Source organism: Martes martes (genome assembly GCF_963455335.1).
Source record: "Martes martes genome assembly, chromosome: 10".
NCBI classification, from domain to species: domain Eukaryota; kingdom Metazoa; phylum Chordata; class Mammalia; order Carnivora; family Mustelidae; genus Martes; species Martes martes.
The window spans coordinates 107,173,153-107,192,918 of NC_137898.1; the positions used below are offsets into that span (position 1 = coordinate 107,173,153).

The window sequence follows — 19,766 nt, forward strand, 5'->3', positions numbered from 1 at the left end:
TTTAATTATACTGCTTACCTTTATATGTTTGAACTTCACTCCCCGTGATTAGGATGGAATTTATAGAGGAAACACGTTATCAGCTCTGCATACTTCACAGAAGTCAGCTAGAATCTCCTCCACCCTTTATATCCAGATAAGATCTAAAACAGTCTTCCATGTCTGGTCTGGGGGAGTACAATGCCGTTTTGAGGATTTCTGTGAGATATATTTACGTTCTCTTACAATGACTTCAGCCTCGAAGCTCCCATGTCTGGTGTATGAGCTGTATTTAGGCATCTTCCCGTCATTCTGGTACCTGCTGCTTTTGTTCTGTGTTTCATCAAGCCAGACACAAAACTTAGAACTTTCACTTTATTACCACAATATAAGCCATTACCTGTGGCATTTTTGTACCTGCGGGAACACTTCACTGGAAAGGACAGGGTTTATGATGTCTGTAATAACTCCTGAAGATACTGGGAAGAAACTGGCTATACTGGTCTGGGGCTGTGCATGAGCCTAACCGTGAGTTCACAGATGCCCCAAACTAGGCATCTAGGAGGCTTAACTGGCCCAAGGCTGGAGTTAAGCAGAGGGAGGAAGTATAACTGAAGGAAAAGGGAACACGAGATCTTGAAGTTGTTGGCAAGAGTGTGGTTTAAGTGACAGATGTAGGGGGATTTGGGCTGTTGGTAAAACTGGGCGTGGGGTGGTCAGAAATGGGGAGATTATATGGCCTCTAGTGCCACCTGTTGCCCAACTGAATGAAGAACTACTGACTTACCAGTTTCTGGAAAACTATACACATGGAGATTAGAAGAAATGCCTGATTTTAGTGACATTCCACAAAACAACACCTTCCTAAGGCTTAGCTAGGGGCAGGGCAAAAGGTGGCAGTCAGTGGTTCAACTGCTGCGGTGTCTGTGGACAGCAGAAAACCAGTTTGGAAGAAAGCCTCTAAGTCTGACACAGCTGGCTTCCCCTCCTCTGTGAGCCCTAGAACCTGTGCTAACAGGCAGGCTGTGACAGAAAAAACGAGGTGCTTTTTAGAGCTCATATTTTACTCTCTATGATTATTTGTATTTTTTCCTCTCAAGTGTGAGGACCTCTGTCACCCACGCTATCTGGTGGTAGTAATGACAAAGCTCTACATTGCCTTTCATGTATTCTTATTATCTAGTGGAAGATCTATCTAGTAAATATAAATTTAAAACTCTCTTCAAAAGGTTGTATCAACACTTGCTTAATGTTTTTAAGAAAGAGCTCTAAGAAACTACAAAACCATTATTATCTCAAGAATTCTGTTTTCGTTTTTGTTTTGTTTTTAAAGATTTTTATTTATTTGACCCAGAGAGAGAGATCACAAGTAGACAGAGAGGCAGGCAGAGAGAGAGGGGGAAGCAGGCTCCCTGCTGAGCAGAGAGCCCGACTCGGGGCTCGATTCCAGGACCCTGAAATCATGACCCGAGCCGAAGGCAGAGGCTCAACCCACTGAGCCACCCAGGCGCCCCACAAGAATTCTGTTTTTAATAGAAATTTTAAAACCGGGTGTCTAAGGTTTGGAAGGGAAGGTGCCCTTTAAAGCTAGTTTCCAGGTGTTCCGAGTTGTTCAATCAGACCGTTACAAAGGTACCATGGAACCCATAAGGCATTCGCACAGGCACTTCTGCTCGGCCCAGTTCTTCAAAGTTCTTGGCATCCAAGACTAGGAGAAAATTGTTTTCATTCTAGAACAGAAAGACAATACTGAAAATTCTTTTGATCATGTCTTATGCCTCTTCCTCTGTATCCTCAGCACCTAACACTGTGACTCGACTATGCATTCATTCACTAAATGTTTGCTGAATGGCCAGACAAGCCTGAGAAGGACATTATGGCTAAAGAAGTTCATACTTAAAGTGAAGAAATTAAGTTGTTTATATTAATTACCTTCCTAGAATCTCTTGGAGTTTAAGGATCTTCTTACCTGCCCCTTTTCAATCTCCTAAGAGACACAGAAATTTTTTCTTCCAAATTAGAAAAGCTTCCATTTTGTGTTACTTTGGAGCTGTACAAAGGGTAGCATTACAAGGCAGACTGACATTTGCCCTGGTGTAATTATAGGAGTGGCAAGTACATGGTATGAGGACAAAGTCCTCCTAAGCCCTTGACAGATATTAGTAATCAATCATGGCACTTTTCTCATCAAACCCTTAAAAAGCCTCAGAATCCTACACCCCAGGCAGCCGCTAATAACTGGTACTCAACCAGCCACAAAGCTGGTACTCCACCGATTTGCCACAAGACTGCCTTCGACGAGAAGTTAAGACATCAACGACTGAGACACCAGGGCTCACCACATAAGACTTTTGGGGCACTCAGATGAAACTGGCAGCACAGACGGTGGCATGAACATCAGACTAGATGTCAGAAGACTGAGATTTAAACACAGGCTTTACCATTATGAGATCTGACACCAGCTCTCCCACCTTCTCTAAGTTACAAATTCCACATCCATAAAATGGTATCTAACAAAGCTGTTCTGATGAGTAAATAAGGTATGACATGTGTGAAAGTCGTCTGTAAATGAATTTCTATGCAAATGTGTATTATGAGGATGATTCTATAAATAGAACCTTAAATAATAAGGCACAGATTATAATAAAAGAGTATGTACATAGGAGGAGAAGAAGAAAAGGGAAAACGTGCTGCATTGGAATAAAAAACTGACAGCATCACTGAATAAAATCCTCAGAAGGCTCATTGCTACCTCTTTGACTAGGGATGGGGAAATACATCTACCTGGTCGGGGGTGATCACCACAGAGAGAATAACCCCACCATCTTCTTCACTGGTTCCTGGTGCGGGAACAAACACGGGTTCCGACGGGTAAAAGCCATCTTCTCTCCAAATCTAGAAGTCCCCCCAAAAAAATATTTGATAGAAAGCTAGTTATGAGCAGGAAGTTTTCTATGGCTTTTGTCACTTCCAGCACGAATATGGGTCAGTACAATATTCTAACATTTAGAGAATCAGGCTCACTGAATTGGGGTGGGGGGTGCTTTTGCAGCTGCAGACTCCATCACCACCAAACACAACTTGTGCAATTATAATTTCCCATAGACCTGAAATATAAGTGTCGCAATAACCTGAACCCCACGATTTCTCTAAAAATAACACCAAACAGAGACTTGTTTTTCTGGGCTTGTGATTCATTTAAGATTCCCAAGACAGCATATACCCCTTGCCTAGGTGATTCCATGGTTCTCAAACTTAATAAAAGTAAATGGCTGAGCTGCCTAAATATTAAAGAATCTCAAGAGCTACTTTAACAAAACAGAAACTAATTCAAAGTGCAGAACAGGTCTTTTAAAAATTCAGAAAGGAAGGGGCACCTGGAGGGCTCAGTTGGTTACGCATCTACCTTTAGCTCAGGTCATGATCTCAGGGTCCTGGGTAGGGCTCGCTGCTCAGCAGGAGTCTGCTTCTCCCTCTCCCTCTCCCCCTCCCCCTCCCCAGCCCACTCATGCTCTCTCAGTTTCTCTCAAACAAATATTTTTTTAAAAAAAGAGTTCAGAAAGGGAAAAAGATTTTCATTACCGTCAGTGTCTTATTCACCACATCAAGCTTGATCAGAGAATCCCCCACTAAATGCCGAAAGCCGCAGCCATAGAAGAAACGGTACTTTTTGCCACTGAATTGGCCATAGTTGATCTGGGGAAATTCAACACCTCCTTCCTCCTCTAGATCCTCAGGATGTAAATTTTCATAAGAGCACCAAATCTAAAAGGGGTCCCAAAAAGATTCAGAGTAATTGCTTATTTTCTCACTTATTTTATGCAGGATAGGTCAGTGAAGGTGCTGAGAGTTTGTGACAGGGCTTGGGAACTCAGAGTCTAAGTCATTTTTTCCCCACTGTTCCTCTTTCCATCATATGTATGAATGCATAAAAGATTATGAGGTTTTGGGGCACCTGGGTGGCTCAGTCAGTTAAGCATCCGACTCTTGATTTTGTCTCAGGTCATGATCTCAGGGTTGTGAGATCGAGCACCACGTCAGGCTCTGCAATGAATGTGGAGCCTGCTTAAGATTCTCCCCAAGGGGAACCCTCTTACACTGTTGGTGGAATGCAAACTGGTGCAACCACTCTAAGAAACAGTATGGCGGTTCCTCAAAAAGTTAAAAATAGAGCTTACACTATAACCCAGCAACTGTACTACTAGGTATTTATCCAAAGGATACAAACATAGTGATTCAAAGGGGTACATGCACTGCAATGTTTATAGCAACAATGTCCACAACAGTCAAACTATGGAAAGAGCCAAGATTTCCATCAACAGGTGAATGGATAAAGAAGAATGTGGTAAATGTGTGTGTGTGTGTGTGTGTGTACATGCGCACACACGCGTGCGTGCGCGCACACACACACACACACAATGGAATATTACTTAGTCATCAAAAAGAATGAAATCCTGCCATTTACAATGATGCAGATGGAACTAGAGGGTATTAGGCTAAATGAAATAAGTCAGTCAGGGAAAGACAAATACTATATGATTTCACTCATATGTGGAATTTAAGAAACAAAACAGAGAATCATAGGGGAAGGGAAGGAAAAATAAAATAAGATGAAATCAGAGAGGTAGACCAGCCATATGAGTCTCTTAACTATAGGGAACAAACTGAGGGTTGCTGGTGGGGAGGTGAGTTGGGGGGATGGAGTAACTGGGTGATGGACATGAAGGGGGGCATATGATGTAATGAACACTGGGTGTTATATGCAACTGATAAATCACTTATCTTTATCTCTGCAACTAATATAGTATATGTTAACTAAAAAAAAAAGAAAAAAATTTCTATCCCTCTGCACGCCCCCATTTGCCCACATGCACTCTCTTTCTCAAAAAAAAAAAAAAAAGATCATCAGGTTTTGTGACTAAGCTGTCAGGTGGCATACAAGGGGGGAGTGGACTTTTTATTCTACTAAAGCTGAAACACTGAGAGCTACACAGTAACATGTGTATGGTAAGTGCAAATTACCTAAAAGGTGAAGATAATCAATACCAATCTCAAATACTTAGACATGCCACAACATTAGAAAACTGCACCTATCTGCTTGAAAACACAAGAAGGAAAGGTAAACACAGTGCTCCCTCCCACCGTGACCTTATCCCGTTCTTATCCTGCAGTTCTTGTGACCTTACCCTGCTCAGCTGAATGTTTTCAGATTTACTGGGCACCAAACATTGTGGAGAACAGCCAAGGAATAAAGTAACATGACTAAAATTCAAAGTCCATCTCATGTCCTTTCAAAGCATACCTTTCCATCAGCTTGTTTCACAGCACTAGCTGAAGAATAGGACAATGGGCTGAGGTTCTCTCCTTCAGGGTCATTCAAACTGACACGTAAGGGCAAAACAAACCGCCGAGGGAAAGATCTGCCTACTGAATTATAGACCTGTTCAGGAGAGACAAAGAAATAGATGAGAAAATGTCATTCATGGGATAACAGCATGTCCCAATAATTTATACCCAGTCAACTTTATTGGCCTTCCTAAGTAATTGCATAAGTGATAATTTTCATTTATTCATTTATTCCACAAATATCTGTTGAGTACCTACAATAGGCAAAGCACCATTTTAGACTCTGGGAATGCAACAGTGAACAAAGTCTTTGGCTTCATGGGACTCACATTCTAGTGGAGAATGGATGATAATAAATAAGAATTAAAATACATATTGTTGGGGCGCCTGGGCGGCTCAGAGGTTAAGTGTCTGCCTTTGGCTCAGGTCGTGATCCCAGCGTCCTGGGATCGAGCCCCGCATCGGGCTCCCTGCTCAGCAGGGAACCTGCTTCCTCCCTCTCTCTTTCTGCCTGCCTCTCTGCCTACTTGTGATCTCTGTCTGTCAAATAAATAAATAAAATCTTTAAAAAAAAATACATATTGTTGAATTAGTGTCAAATAAACAAATGATTACATAGTCCAAGGTCTGATAGTAATAAGTACTGGTAAGAAACATACTGTAGGGTGAGAGCCTACAGAGTAACAGAGTGCTCCCCTCTTCATTTTTAGTCATAATATAGCTCTGCATGGAAAAGCATCAATTTAGTAGGACTGGGTTGCTAAAATGTGGCACATTCTCAAGAAAGGTCTGTTTTCATGATTGGTCCTTGGCTGGCACCTGAGAACTGAGCTCTTGGAATGTTCTGTCTCCCAAGAGTGGTTTTGCATGCCTGAGGTCTTGAGTCACACTGTACTAGTTTGTCCAGGCAGTTTATAATAATAATGTGATTTATAAGGAACACTGCTGCCCTGTGGGTGTATGGAGCTTTGCTAACTGAGGGTGTGTAGGGGCTTTGTGCCCATATGCTGATCCCCAACAAAACCCTGGACAATCAGCTTTCCTGGCACGCAACATTTCACACAGGTTATCACAAGTAGGTAGCGAAATCGGGCGTGTCCTGTGTGACTCCACTGGAAAGGACTTGGAAGCGTATACTGGGCGGATTTCTCTAGACTTCATCCCATGCACCTTTTCATTTGCTGATTTTTCTAAGCCTGTGAACCATCCTAGTGAATCATCAAACCAAAGGTAACTCTGAGGACCCCCAACACAACCTCCCTGCAGAGGTCATGTTTAAGCAGGAGACTCTAACAAAATAAGTGTATTTTTTTTTCTGACAATGAGAATGAGAAAACACATGTTTTCCTCTCTTGAAATACTGTAAGATGAGGGCAAACTGTGCCATTTCCCCTCACACACCTGGTCCATATCATCTCCATCTCACACAGAAGTATTTCTACCGAGTAAAGATTTAGTGCTATTTTTAAGCTTCACAAAGAGTTAGAGTTTTTAAAATTAATTTTAAATTTATTTAAAATTTTTTTCCTTTTGTAAAACCATAGCTGAACAAAAAGAGACTGCCAGTAATGGTGAATTAGGTAATGTGGAGCAACTATCCCACTGAGAATAGCTAAAGAAGCTGAACAAATGTTTAGAACAGCTGTGCAAAGGCACTGGTGAGCTAAAAAGGCGGTGAAGATCATCAGTAGGGCAGAGATTTGGAGGGAGAAGGAAACCCACAGGTAAACAAGATACTGGGGGAAATTTGTTCCCTCAGGATATCAGCTGCTTCCAGGAAAAGGCAGCTGAAAGGTTGAGAAAATGAAAGAATTTTTTAATTAAACTTTTTAATCTTCAGATCACTGCAGATTGGCATGAAATAATACAGAAAAATAAACAACTGATTAAAAAATGGGCAAGAAACTAGAAGAAACATTTCGCCAAAAATATACAAATGGCCAGTAGGTACATGAAAAGATGCTAAACATCATTAGTCCTTTTTTTTTTTAAATATTTTATTTATTTATTTGAGAGAGACACAGTGAGAGAGAGCATGAAAGGGGAGAAGGTCAGAGGGAGCAGACTTCCCATGGAGAAGGGAGCCCGATGTGGGACTCGATCCCAGGACCCTGGGATCATGACCTGAGCTGAAGGCAGTCGCTTAACCAACTGAGCCACCCAGGCGCCCTAAACATTATTAGTCCTTAGAGAAATACAAATCAAAACTACAACGAGGGCACCTGGGTGGCTCAGTTGGTTAAGCGACTGCCTTCGGCTCAGGTCACGATCCTGGAGTCCTGGGATCAAGTTCCACATCGGGCTCCCTGCTCAGCAGGGAGTCTGCTTCTCCCACTGACCTTTCTCCACTCATGCTCTCTTTCTCTCTCAAATAAATAAATAAATAAATAATTTTAGATAAATAAATAAATAAATAAATAAATTACCACGAGATACTACTTCATACTCACTAGGGCGGCTACTGTCAAAAACAAAACAAAACAAAAACAGAAACAAAAATGACAAGTGCTAGTAAGACTGTGAAGAAACTGGACCCCTGTGCAAGGCGTAGCTGCTGTGGACAATAGTCTGCAGTTCCTCAAAACAGTTAGATATAGAATTATCATAGGATCCAGCAACTCCACTTCAGGCATACAAAAATAATTCAAAACAGGGACTCGAATAGATATTTGTATGCCAACGTTCACAGCAGCACTATTCACAATAGTCAAAAGGTGAAAAACAACCCAAATGTCGACTAACAGATGAATAGATAAAGAAAATGTAATACAGATATACAAGGAAATACTTAACTTTTAACAGGAATGAGATTCTGATACATATTACAACATGGATGACCCTCGAAAGGATTACACTAAATAAAATAAGCCAACACACAAAAAATAAGTCTTGTCTGATTCCATTCATACTAGGTATCCAGAGTAGGCAAATGCATAGAAACAGAAAGTAGAATAGAGGTTCCCAAAGTCTGGAGAGAGGAGGGAATAGGAACTTGTTATTTAATGAGTAGAGTTTCTGTTAGGGATGATGAAAAAGTCTGGAAATGGACAGTGGGTACGGCTGCACAATACAGATCATGTACAAATGCCACTGAACACCAAAAAATGGTTGAAATGGTAATTTTTATGTTATGTATATTTGTCACATAAAAAAGAAATAATGGGGCACCTGGGTGGCTCAGTGGGGTTAAAGCCTCTGCCTTCGGCTCAGGTCATGATCTCAGGGTCCTGGGATCGAGCCCTGCATCGGGCTCTCTGCTCAGCAGGGAGCCTGCTTCCCCCTCTCTCTCTGCCTGCCTCTCTGCCTACTTGTGATCTCTGTCTGTCAAATAAATAAATAAATAAAATCTTAAAAAAAAAAAAAAGGAAGAAGAAATAATGTGCAGAGGGATCACATGTATCCTTCACCCAGATTCACCAATGATAATATCTTACAGTACAAGTATCTTACAGCACAATATCACAACTGGAAAATTTACATTGATATAATCCACCAATTTTATTCAGATTTCACCAGTTCAACACACACTCGTGTGTGTGTGTGTGTGTGTGTGTATTTAGTTCCATGCAATTTTATCACGTAAATGTATGTGATCGCCACCATACTCAAGATATAAAATCACCACCAAGATCCTTCATGCTACCTATTTTTAAAGATAATTTTTAAAGATAACTCCCCCACCACTTGACCCCAGTGGGTAGAGATTTTGACACTTTTGGCGAACTAGAGGGACAAAAGGAGGAGTTCAATGACTGCCAAAAAGGAGAAGCCCTGATAAGCCCCTTGTACTTTGGGTCAGGACCCCTTAAGTCAGCACCTAAGAGTAAGAATAAACAAGGAATAGTCCCTCTCTTCCAGGGACTGTACCCTGCTTCACAATATTTCAATCCCTGTAACTACATTGAAGACTATCTGGAACTGATCATAAACTCTAGCAATCTGCCAGAAGCAAATAAAATTTTCTCTGGAGGAACATAATATCATCCTGGATCTCAAAATATCTCTACAATTTTTCCAACACAATATTCTGTATGCAATAAACATAAGCGAGCACATGAAAAGACAAGAGAGCATGATAAAAAACAAAACAAAACAAGATAACAAACAACAGAAACAAAGCTACAAGGGATCCAGACAATAGAAGCTATCAGACTTTAAGTATTCTGAATATGTTGGAGGAAATCCTCTTAAACTGAGCATGTAGCAGAGAACTAGAAATTATAAAAGAGAACCAAATTAAAATTCTAGAACTGAAAAATGCAAAGTGTTTAAGAACTTAGTAGCAGGGTTTAATAGCAGAAAAGACAAAGGTGAAGAAAGAATGAACTGTAAGATAGATACGAAAATATCCAAAACGAGTTGCCTAGAGAGACACAAGGATGGTAAATACTAAATACAGAACATAAGCAACAGATGGACAGAGTGAAAAGGAGTGACATATGTATACTGCAGTCCCGGGCAGAAAAGAAAGGATTTCCCAAATGTAATATTTGAAGAAATAATAGGTGACATTTTTTAAAACAAATGAAAGACATCAAACCATAGATTCAAGTATTCCTAAAAACACCCACATAAAATAAACAAAAAGAAAGCCATATTGAGAGATACCATAGGACTAACTACAGAAAATCAAAGAGAAGATTTTAAAATCAGAGGAGGAAAAATGATCAACTTCAAAGGAGCAAAGCTTAGACTGACTACTAATTTCTCAACAGAAATCAGAATACAATCAAATATCTTTAAGTGTCAAAAGAAAATAACTAACAACTTAAAATTCTTTATCCAATGAAAACATCCTTCAAGAAAGAAGGTAAAATAAAGACATTTTTTTACAGGAAAAAATATAGATTTCATCAGCAGCATATCTGAACTAAAGGAAATACTAAAAAATATTCTTCTGTCAGGAAGAAAATGATTCCACATGGAAGCTCACAAGACAGGGAAGAATTAAGAGCAATTGAAAGGTACATACGTGGGTAAATGGGTAGTGTGGGGAACCATGATCACATAAAGCAATACTGCCTTGGAGGGTTTAATAGAGAGAAAATTAAAATATACAACAACAGTAGTGTATAAATTGGGAATATGGTAGAGGTACAATGTCCAGAGTTCTTGGATTGTCTGCAATCCATCTCTTGGTTTTCTTCACTATACTTTTTATTTATTAGGTATTAAGTAAGTACTTCAAATTATTTTTAAGTACTAAATAAGTAAACAACAAAGCTGTGTCTTCAATGCTTCAAAACCATTCTCCTTATCTGCCAAAGAAGCAAGAGAAATAGCTAATTCCAAAGCCAACCAGAACCTGACAAATCAGAGATGTTCACCTGATCAAGCCCTGCCCCAGCTTTCCTGAGATTCTGTAGTCGGTAAGCTTCCAGGCTTCTTCCATCATCTTGACAGCACAAATCAAGTACAACACAGCCCTGGTCCTCAAAGGCATTGATTTGATGAAAAGTAACAAAAGGTTTACTGTAGTACATTCCTGGAAGAAGCTGCAGGGGAAAATATGAACAGTGAAAAAGATAGATATATATTTTTTTTAATTTTTTTTTTAGGGGACAGATTCTAGTTTAAATTAGTTTAAGTTTAAATTTAAAAAATTCCCTCCCCTTTAAATGACAGGCCTAGTAAGTGTAAAAAGTAGAATTTGGAATGTAGAAAGACATTGCGATTTAAGCATCCTTGTTTAGCTGTCACGTCGCATATTAAACAATGAACTGGGCTATCCGATACAAACCAATCAACGGTCACAACAAACTTAAAAGTCCTGATGAAGTATGGCCCAATGTTTTGAGGGATAAATAAATCCTGGAGCCTATCTTACATGATTAAATAGAAAATACTGCTACTAATTAGCTTATGATGAACACTTTGAAAAAATGCACTCATTACCAAAAATAGGACTGTTGTAAAGAAATTAGGGTATAGTAAATTTAGGATATTATCTCTTTAAAGAGACTAAAAGAAGACAAATATAATAGAACTACTAACCAGGAGTATAGAAAGGCGTCTTGGACTTTGGTAGAATTATCACATTTACATATCAAGAAGCCACAGAAGTAAGCAATTAAAGTAACAGTGCAAAAGTTACAGGACCTCTGCATGAACAACATTCTCCTTAGCAAATACTACAATATGGAAAAATCCATGCTAAAATGCGAAGGTTTTCTACAGGCCACTTTAGTTAAGGCAGATATTTAAAAGTGTAAAACCATTTCTTACAACTTTCTAATATGCAGAACTCACTGTATTAACTAATAAGTGAGCTAGCCATATCTACTCTACGGAAGAAGGTAATATCCTTGATTAAGAGAGTCTTGTGCAAGCAATGCCCAGGAAAGGTAAAAATCAACCACAGGAAAATGTGTCTTTATGTCCAATCATTTTCATGATGAATATACTCAAAATACTCCACCTGTCCAGTGTTCTTATCCACCACATGAAACCGTGTGTTATACCGGGGTTCCCAGCTTATTCCATCTGAAAAGGCCTTTCCCCGAATTCTAGAAGTGATCATTTTCCACAGATTCATCTTTAGAGGCTGTTCAATGAAGATTATATAGTTCCTTGTCATTCCTAAAAGGTTCCAGCAAATAATAAAACGTTATCTGGCAAATAAGAGTTCTCTGAAATGTGACAGTTACGGGGACTTATCTGAATGTCTGGACATAGTACTGCTGACCTAAGCAAAAGCCAGCCAGAAATAATCCTTCACTATTTCCCAGCTTTGCTTTACATATTTCCTGTTCCCACCTTAAAAAGGGAACTGCTTAGAACAGCTTGGGGTGAATGCCCTCAGCTTGCTTTTTATCTTTCTTATTTTTCTTTTCAAATTATTTTGGAACAAAGTAAAGAAGCATAATATTAAAGCGTCATTTGCGATCGAGGTGTTTATTCTGTATTCCATTTGCTATTTATACTGAAGGTAAGGATTCAGGAGGAGATTGGCTATAAAAGTTCAGAATGTAGAAAATAAATATTCCAAGAAAGAGCTGAAGCAATGAAACAGAATAAAAATTTCTCCCAAGAAATATAATCAAGACTTTTTCATGGATGATTATTACCTGTGGCTTAAAGTTACCTAAAATTTTGAATTCTGTCAATTTTTTATGGTCAAACGATTTTTTTAAATTAAGACTTTACTTTTTTTAGAGCAGTTTTAGTTTTGTAACAAAAGTAAAGGGAAGGTACAGAGGCTTGTCATATACCCTCTGTCCCCAGACATGCAGAGCCTCCCTATTATCGACTCCCCCCACCAGAGTGGTTGGTACATTTGCTACACCTGATGAACCCATAAGGACACATCGGAAGCACTCAAAGTCCATAATTTACATTACGGTTCACTCTTGATGTTGTCAGTTTTTAAATAATTGCTAGTACTAGAATAAATATGTCTTTTTAAGCAGTCATTTGCCCAGGATAAGAAGTATGCGACTAAACAGAATAAACTTCACTGGCATTAAAATGCAGCCTTGGTCTCATTATCAGCATACTTTGAGAAGCCGTATAGACACAGAATTTGCCCAAAACAGTTCTTCTGCTACATCGACATTAAGGCAGATGCCACTGTAATTTACCTGATCTCTGGCCTTACCAAAGCTATGATAGTAAGAAGGTTTCATCCTCTCTGCAGAGGCAATAGAGCATATCACCTGGGCTCCGTGGATTGTCTCCCCAAGATCCACCTTCTCTGGAGGAACCCGAATAACATTATAGCAAGAACCTGGAAAACAGAGTCCTGTCTTGTTTTACACACATTCTAGAATAAAAGACAACCCTCACGTTCATGGACCACACAAAAGCAGTTAAGAGATTTATACAATATATGCCTGATATCCCTATTTCATAAAAGGTTATTTCAAACAAAGTCTTGGATTAAAAAAAAGTACTAATTTTATGAAAGTCACATCAGGGAATGATTTAAAGCAATACACACAAAGTAATCAACCAACAGTCTATTGCATTTTTTTTCATGATTAGTAGCTACGTTTATTGCATTTTAATGCTCTCAAAAGGTTACCCTCTCACTCCCTGAAGATGAACTCATTCTCTACAGGAAAAGATTAGGTACCAGCCAGGAATATCCTCAAATTCTACTTGTCCCCTCCCCACTCCCCCATCCCTACAACTACAGTCTCCATTTGCCCCCACACCCCCTTCTTCTCTCCAGTCCTCTGGATCCCTGGGGTCTCTCCGAGTCCTGTCTCATCCTTTCTCATCAATGCATTCATGCAATCACCTTCATTCATGTAATCGTTCATCTTACTGCTTCGTCAAGAATCAGCTCAGGCAACCACTCCTCAAGCAGCACTCCGAGTCTTCCCCACCCCAAAGGTATTTGGTGCCCCTCCTCTATGCCCTGATTATATCCTACACAGTTACAGTACTTATCTTACTGAACTATAATTTTGTGCTTGTTATCTCCTTTCTAGTACACTGGTGAGTTCTTCAAGGGCAGAAACGGATGCCTCTTTGCAACCTCAGTACCAAGCAAGGACTTAGCATTCAATAGGCACAGTACAAATAGCTATTGACAGGTTAATTAACAACATTTTTTAAAGTAATTCAATGCATAAACAAATACTGAGATCACCTCAAATTATATTTCTGGTATTAAAATTGCCAATGCTGGTCCTGAAAAACTGGATCGATAGCCCACAGAATTTTGCAATCACTGAGCTTCTTTTGGAACAAAATAACCATACAGTTCTCTACTCATTTGTTCAGCAACAACTTAGTGAGTGCCAACTATATTCCAGGCATTCTTATGAGTGTCCTAAGTTTATCTTCCAGACAGTTCTATACAGCAGTGTGCAAATATACAAAAGGCTCTTCTCTGCTAAAGCCCAAATAAAGCATTCATAAGTAAAAATATAAAGTACGAGATGATGATGAGAACTACAAAGAAAAATAAAACAGGGAACTGGGAAAAATAAAAATAAATAAAACAGGGAACAGGAGTAAGATGGAGGCCACTCTGCAATTTTCGATATGGTGATCTGAGAAGGCTTCACTAAGAAGGTGACATTTGAGGAAAGACCTTGAGATCTTGAGATCTTTAGATCTTGAGAAAGAGCCTTGAGGACACCTGGAGAATCACATTCCAGGCAGAGAGAAGAGTAAATGCAAAGATTCTCAGCCAAGAGTAAGTCTGGAGAGTCCAAATAACAGTAAGGAGGCCAGTGTGGCCCTGTTATAGTAAACAAGGAGAATCTAAGGAGTCGAGGTGGGTGGGTTAAAAGGATAACTAGCTGATACGCTGAGTGTGAGCTGACGCGGGACAGAAGCACAGAGACCCGTTAAGAAGCTATTACAACAATTCAGCATGAGAGAGGATGGTGGGCTCACACCAGAGCGCCAGCAGCAGGGGTCATATGAAGTGGCTGGATTTTTTATTTATTTTGAAGGCACTGCTGCAATTGCCTTTTGACCAAGTAGATATGGATGTGAGAGAGACAGGCGGGAAGGATGATTCCAAAATTATCCTGAGCAACTGGAAGGATGAAGAATCAACTGAGATAGGGAATACTTTAAGTAGAAAAAATCTAGGGAACAATTTCAGAAGTTTGGTTTTTAGATAAATTAATTTTGTAATGTCTATTAGACATCTTGTTAAAAACACCAAGTAAGCAACTAGATATAAAATACTGGAGAGGTGTGAGTTGGGGATATAGATGTGTTCTGAGCACTCATGATATATAAACAGTGATGAGTTATAAAAGTGATAAAAGACAAGCTCTACAGTTCAAGAGTATCATATTACCATGTAACTGATTACATATATTTAATTAGTACTAAAAAACTAGCTGGATTGATTAATGTTTAGAGGATTTTTGTTCATTTTTAAAAGTCTTTTAAAAATATATGGAAAGGCTAAAACAATTAAAAGCTTTTTACTTCTTAACCATAGAAATTACTGGCAAGCACTTTACTATGAGAATAACTACATTTCCTCCAAATACAACTTAGGTATTCAAGTTCCCTGCAGATGTACAGGGAATGTACTCAATGTACATGTACATTTGAGTTCCAGTTCAAAAACTCCTCACTGGACTAAATCATCAAGTAAAAAGGAGGAGGAGGAGAGGGAAGAGGAAAGAAAATTCAGTTTCAGTTGAGGTTAGGAGATGATAAAGAGAAGAGCTGCCCATCTCAGAAGCTGGATTAAGTGACAAGACTCAATTCACTAAATTTAACCACTCTTAGTTAATGAACTGTTCTAACCACAAGTTGTGAAGCCCTAAGCAGGGCAGACACATACCCAGGAAACACCCCGCAGAGGAAAGCCCAGAAGAATGACCTCCCCAATACCGTGAGTCTAACTCTGGAAGACTCGGTCTTTGTGTAATAGCAAATTGAGGCAAAGTAACAAGACAGCCTCTGATGACTGGGGGCAGGGTTTCTCAAAGATCCAGGAGTCACTTACACCAAAATCACCTGAGACCTTGTTCACAGGCGCCAAGATTAGGGATAAGGGGGTGGTTAAAATGCAGATTCTTGGCCCCATTTCAGATCTACTGAACCAAAATCTCCAAAGATAAAGCCCGGTAATCTATATTGCTAGAAGTGTTCCAGAACATTCTTAGCCACACTAAAGGCTAAGAACCACTGGTCTCATGACTACTTATTTTAGAATATGTAATTCAGAATGGTCAGTTTTTATCATATTATGAACTAGTTACAAAGTTATTTGCTTGATTAATAGAGTCAACTTATTATGAAATATATTTTTTGTCAACCATATTAAGAAGTAAATAGTTTTTCAGATAATCATATTAAAAAATGGGCAGAAGATATGAACAGACACTTCTCCAATGAAGACATACAAATGGCTACCAGACACATGAAAAAATGTTCATCATCACTAGCCATCAGGGAGATTCAAATCAAAACCACATTGAGATACCACCTTACACCAGTTAGAATGGCCAAAATTAGCAAGACAGGAAACAACGTGTGTTGGAGAGGATGTGGAGAAAGGGGAACCCTCTTACACTGTTGGTGGGAATGCAAACTGGTGCAGCCACTTTGGAGAACAGTGTGGAGATTCCTCAGGAAATTAAAAATAGATCTTCCCTATGACCCTGCAATTGCACTGCTGGGTATTTACCCCAAAGATACAGATGTAGTGAAAAGAAGGGCCATCTGTACCCCAATGTTTATAGCAGCAATGGCCACGGTCGCCAAACTGTGGAAAGAACCAAGATGCCCTTCAACGGATGAATGGATAAGGAAGATGTGGTCCATATACACTATGGAGTATTATGCCTCCATCAGAAAGGACGAATACCCAACTTTTGTAGCAACATGGACAGGACTGGAAGAGATTATGCTGAGTGAAATAAGTCAAACAGAGAAAGTCAAGTATCATATGGTTTCACTTATTGGTGGAGCATAACAAATAATATAGAGGACAAGGGTAGATGGAGAGGAGAAGGGAGTTGAGGGAAATTGGAAGGGGAGGTGAACCATGAGAGACTATGGACTCTGAAAAACAACCTGAGGGTTTTGAAGGGGCGGGGTGGGAGGGTGGGGGAACCAGGTGGTGGGTATTAGGGAGGGCACAGATTGCATGGAGCACTGGGTGTGGTGAAAAAACAATGAATACTGTTATGCTGAAAATAAATAAAAAATTTAAAAAAAAAAAAGAAATATAGTAATCATGTCTTCAACTTCTACAATTGTCTTTATATATGTTTAAGTTAATGGATGTAATGCAGGGTTCCTACACTGTATTGGCGCATGTTGGTGGCCCTCTGTGCCCCAGATATATGCACACAGGGTGCAAGTAAAAAGCTACAGAGTGAAAGTTGGTTTGGATCCTCTTCATTTCATTTGTTTAGCTTTTCTGTTATTTTTCTCTACTTACATGTATTCCTGTGAATAAATCCTTATTAAGTTGAAAAAAAAAATATATATATATATGATGCTTACTCAAGAACAAACAAAACAATGGTACAAAATAAAGTTTAGAAATTGAATCTTTTAAAAAAAAAAAGAAGTAAATAGTTTTTAAAAAGATAGGTACACCTACTTAGGAGAATTCTATGCAGCTGGTTCGGCAAAATGTTTCTTTTTTTTTTTTTAAGATTTTTATTTATTCATTTGTCAGAGAGAGTGAGCACAGGCACACAGAGAGGCAGGCAGAGGCAGAGGGAGAAGCAGGCTCCCCGCTGAGCAAGGAGCCCGATGTGGGACTCGATCCCAAGACCCTGGGATCATGACCCGAGCCGAAGGCAGCTGCTTAACCAACTGAGCCACCCAGGCGTCCCGTCGGCAAAATGTTTCTTGACACAAGAAATAATTAACTACAGTATCTTAATATGTTGCTAAGGGAAGAAAAAACAGACCAAAAAAGTATAGAGAGCAGACACCATTTTAAAAAGGAATCTTTTTTTTAATGATCAAAATAGATGGATGGACAAAAAAAAAAACTGCTGAGTCAGTTTACCCATTTGCTGAAACATTTTACCTAAAAGGGCGTTTGCTGTGTACTATAACAGCTTTGAAGAATAAAACCCTATCCTAGATCAGGTAAGAAAGATGAGAGAGAAACCTGAGTGACGAAGTTTCAGGGTACCTTGAGCCAGTAAAAAACAAACCTGCAGTATTCATTATAACAATCATCACATGTGTAAATACGAGAGGTAGAGACCAACAACCTGCAGAAAGCCAACACTCACTCACCAAAGCTATAAATTAACCTACACAAAAGTTAAACTCTATGGAGGTTTCACAGGTTATAGATGATATATTGACAGCTAAGATAGATAGAAATATCTAACACCTACCCACTTCTTTTTTGTTTTTTCAAGATTTTATTTATTTATTTGAGAGAGAGAGTGAGAGAGAGCATGGGAGGGGAGAGGGTCAGAGGGAGAAGCAGACTCCTCACTGAGCAGGGAGCTTGATGCAGGACTCAATCCTAAGACTCTGGGATCATGACCTCTGAGCCGAAGGTGGTTGCTCAGCCAACTGAGCCACCCAGGCACCTGACCCATTTTCTTTTCAAACAGAGAGACATGTACTCAGGTTACAGGAACATGAATTTGCATGCTCTGAGAGTCTAACGTACTCATTAATGAATAATTACTAAGATGGTCTATCAAAGTGACTTTGGGTGTGATTCAGGCTCAAGACTCACCTTACACACTTAGAAGCTTGCCTAAGCAAGTATCCTAAAACTTCTCAAGGTTTACTGCCGTTGTCTATACAATGGGGGTGATAATAGTACCTTTCTCAGAGAGTTGTTATAAGGATTAAATGACAATATACCAAAAAACGCTTAACACCAACGTACACTAGATATTCACACTCAATAAATGTTAGCTATCATTATTAGCTATTAGAACTTTCTGGGGCAGATTGGTAGGCAGCTGGAAAATATGTGGATGACGAGGAAAGAGAAGTGATATAAACAGTTGGAAATGCAACCACACTATAACCTTAACTTACTACATAGTGTGTTACTCTCATGATAAAAATAAATTCCTTCCCATGTAATAAACAATGTACCTTCCCCATATCTCTTTGCTGCAGGATTCTATATTTTTTGTACTTACAATATGATTCTTTTAAGAAATTCAAGTTTGAGAAATACATGTTGAAAATCCCTACAATGCCTGTGAGATGAAAAGCACAATAGAACGTATAAACGTTAAGTCATGCTGAAAAAGTCAAACAGCAAATCAGTTGCTAAGCTTATGTGCACAAGGACCACAGAACACAGTAAATTATAAACTTTAAGCTCAGTTTTACCAGTTTGGAGATTTCTTTCTGAACCTTTCAAACTAAGTTTCTATAGGCTTACAGATTTAACCATAATGAAACCCTGGGAAGATAGTTGACTTCTAATTATTTTTAAAAAGGCCTGTTCCAACTTTACCATGTGGCCCATATGAGTTCCCCATGTTGTATGCTGTCCCATCTGGGTCATAATGAGGATGTGCAGTTGCTCCATTCACAGCAATAAATTTGCTCCAGTCTACCTGCAAATTTAAGACCATCAGGACTTTTAAATGTTACATAAGCAGATCTCTACTTAGACCCATAGGCAATAGGAATGTGCCAAATATTTTAAAAATGGAATAGGAAAACTATAATATAATCCCTAATATCTCACCTCTGAGAAATCAAAATTATTTTTCCTGCTAAAGAAACTAAGTAATAAACAAAAAAACTCCACCAACAACAACAAATGGACAAAAACGATTATCTAATATGGATTTTTTCACCAAGATCATAGGAAAGTATAAAAAATAAGAATTAGGGGCACCTGGGTGGCTCAGTGGGTTAAAGCCTCTGCCTTCGGCTCAGGTTATGATCCCAGGGTCCTGGGATCGAGCCCCGCATAGGGCTCTCTGCTCAGTGGGGAGCCTGCTTCCCTTCCGCTCTCTGCCTGCCTGCCTCTCTTCCCTACTTGTAATCTCTGTTTGTCA

At 39.3% G+C, this 19,766-nt stretch overlaps 1 protein-coding gene across 2 annotated transcripts in view; it reads right to left on the reverse strand.

Moving 5' to 3' along the window:
* Window positions 1-1,308: 1,308 nt before the first annotated feature.
* BCO2 (beta-carotene oxygenase 2) overlaps window positions 1,309-19,766 on the reverse strand; it is a 35,825-nt gene continuing 17,367 nt past the window's right edge. For both annotated transcript variants that reach the window (XM_080817479.1, XM_080817480.1), the window contains 8 exons: window positions 19,214-19,316; window positions 12,923-13,051; window positions 11,744-11,904; window positions 10,653-10,820; window positions 5,282-5,419; window positions 3,562-3,744; window positions 2,764-2,874; window positions 1,309-1,709 (listed from right to left, as the gene is read on the reverse strand). In XM_080817479.1, coding sequence (XP_080673605.1) covers window positions 1,596-1,709; window positions 2,764-2,874; window positions 3,562-3,744; window positions 5,282-5,419; window positions 10,653-10,820; window positions 11,744-11,904; window positions 12,923-13,051; window positions 19,214-19,316 — 1,107 coding nt within the window. In that variant the 3' untranslated portion in view covers window positions 1,309-1,595. The remainder of the gene's footprint in view (window positions 1,710-2,763; window positions 2,875-3,561; window positions 3,745-5,281; window positions 5,420-10,652; window positions 10,821-11,743; window positions 11,905-12,922; window positions 13,052-19,213; window positions 19,317-19,766) is intronic.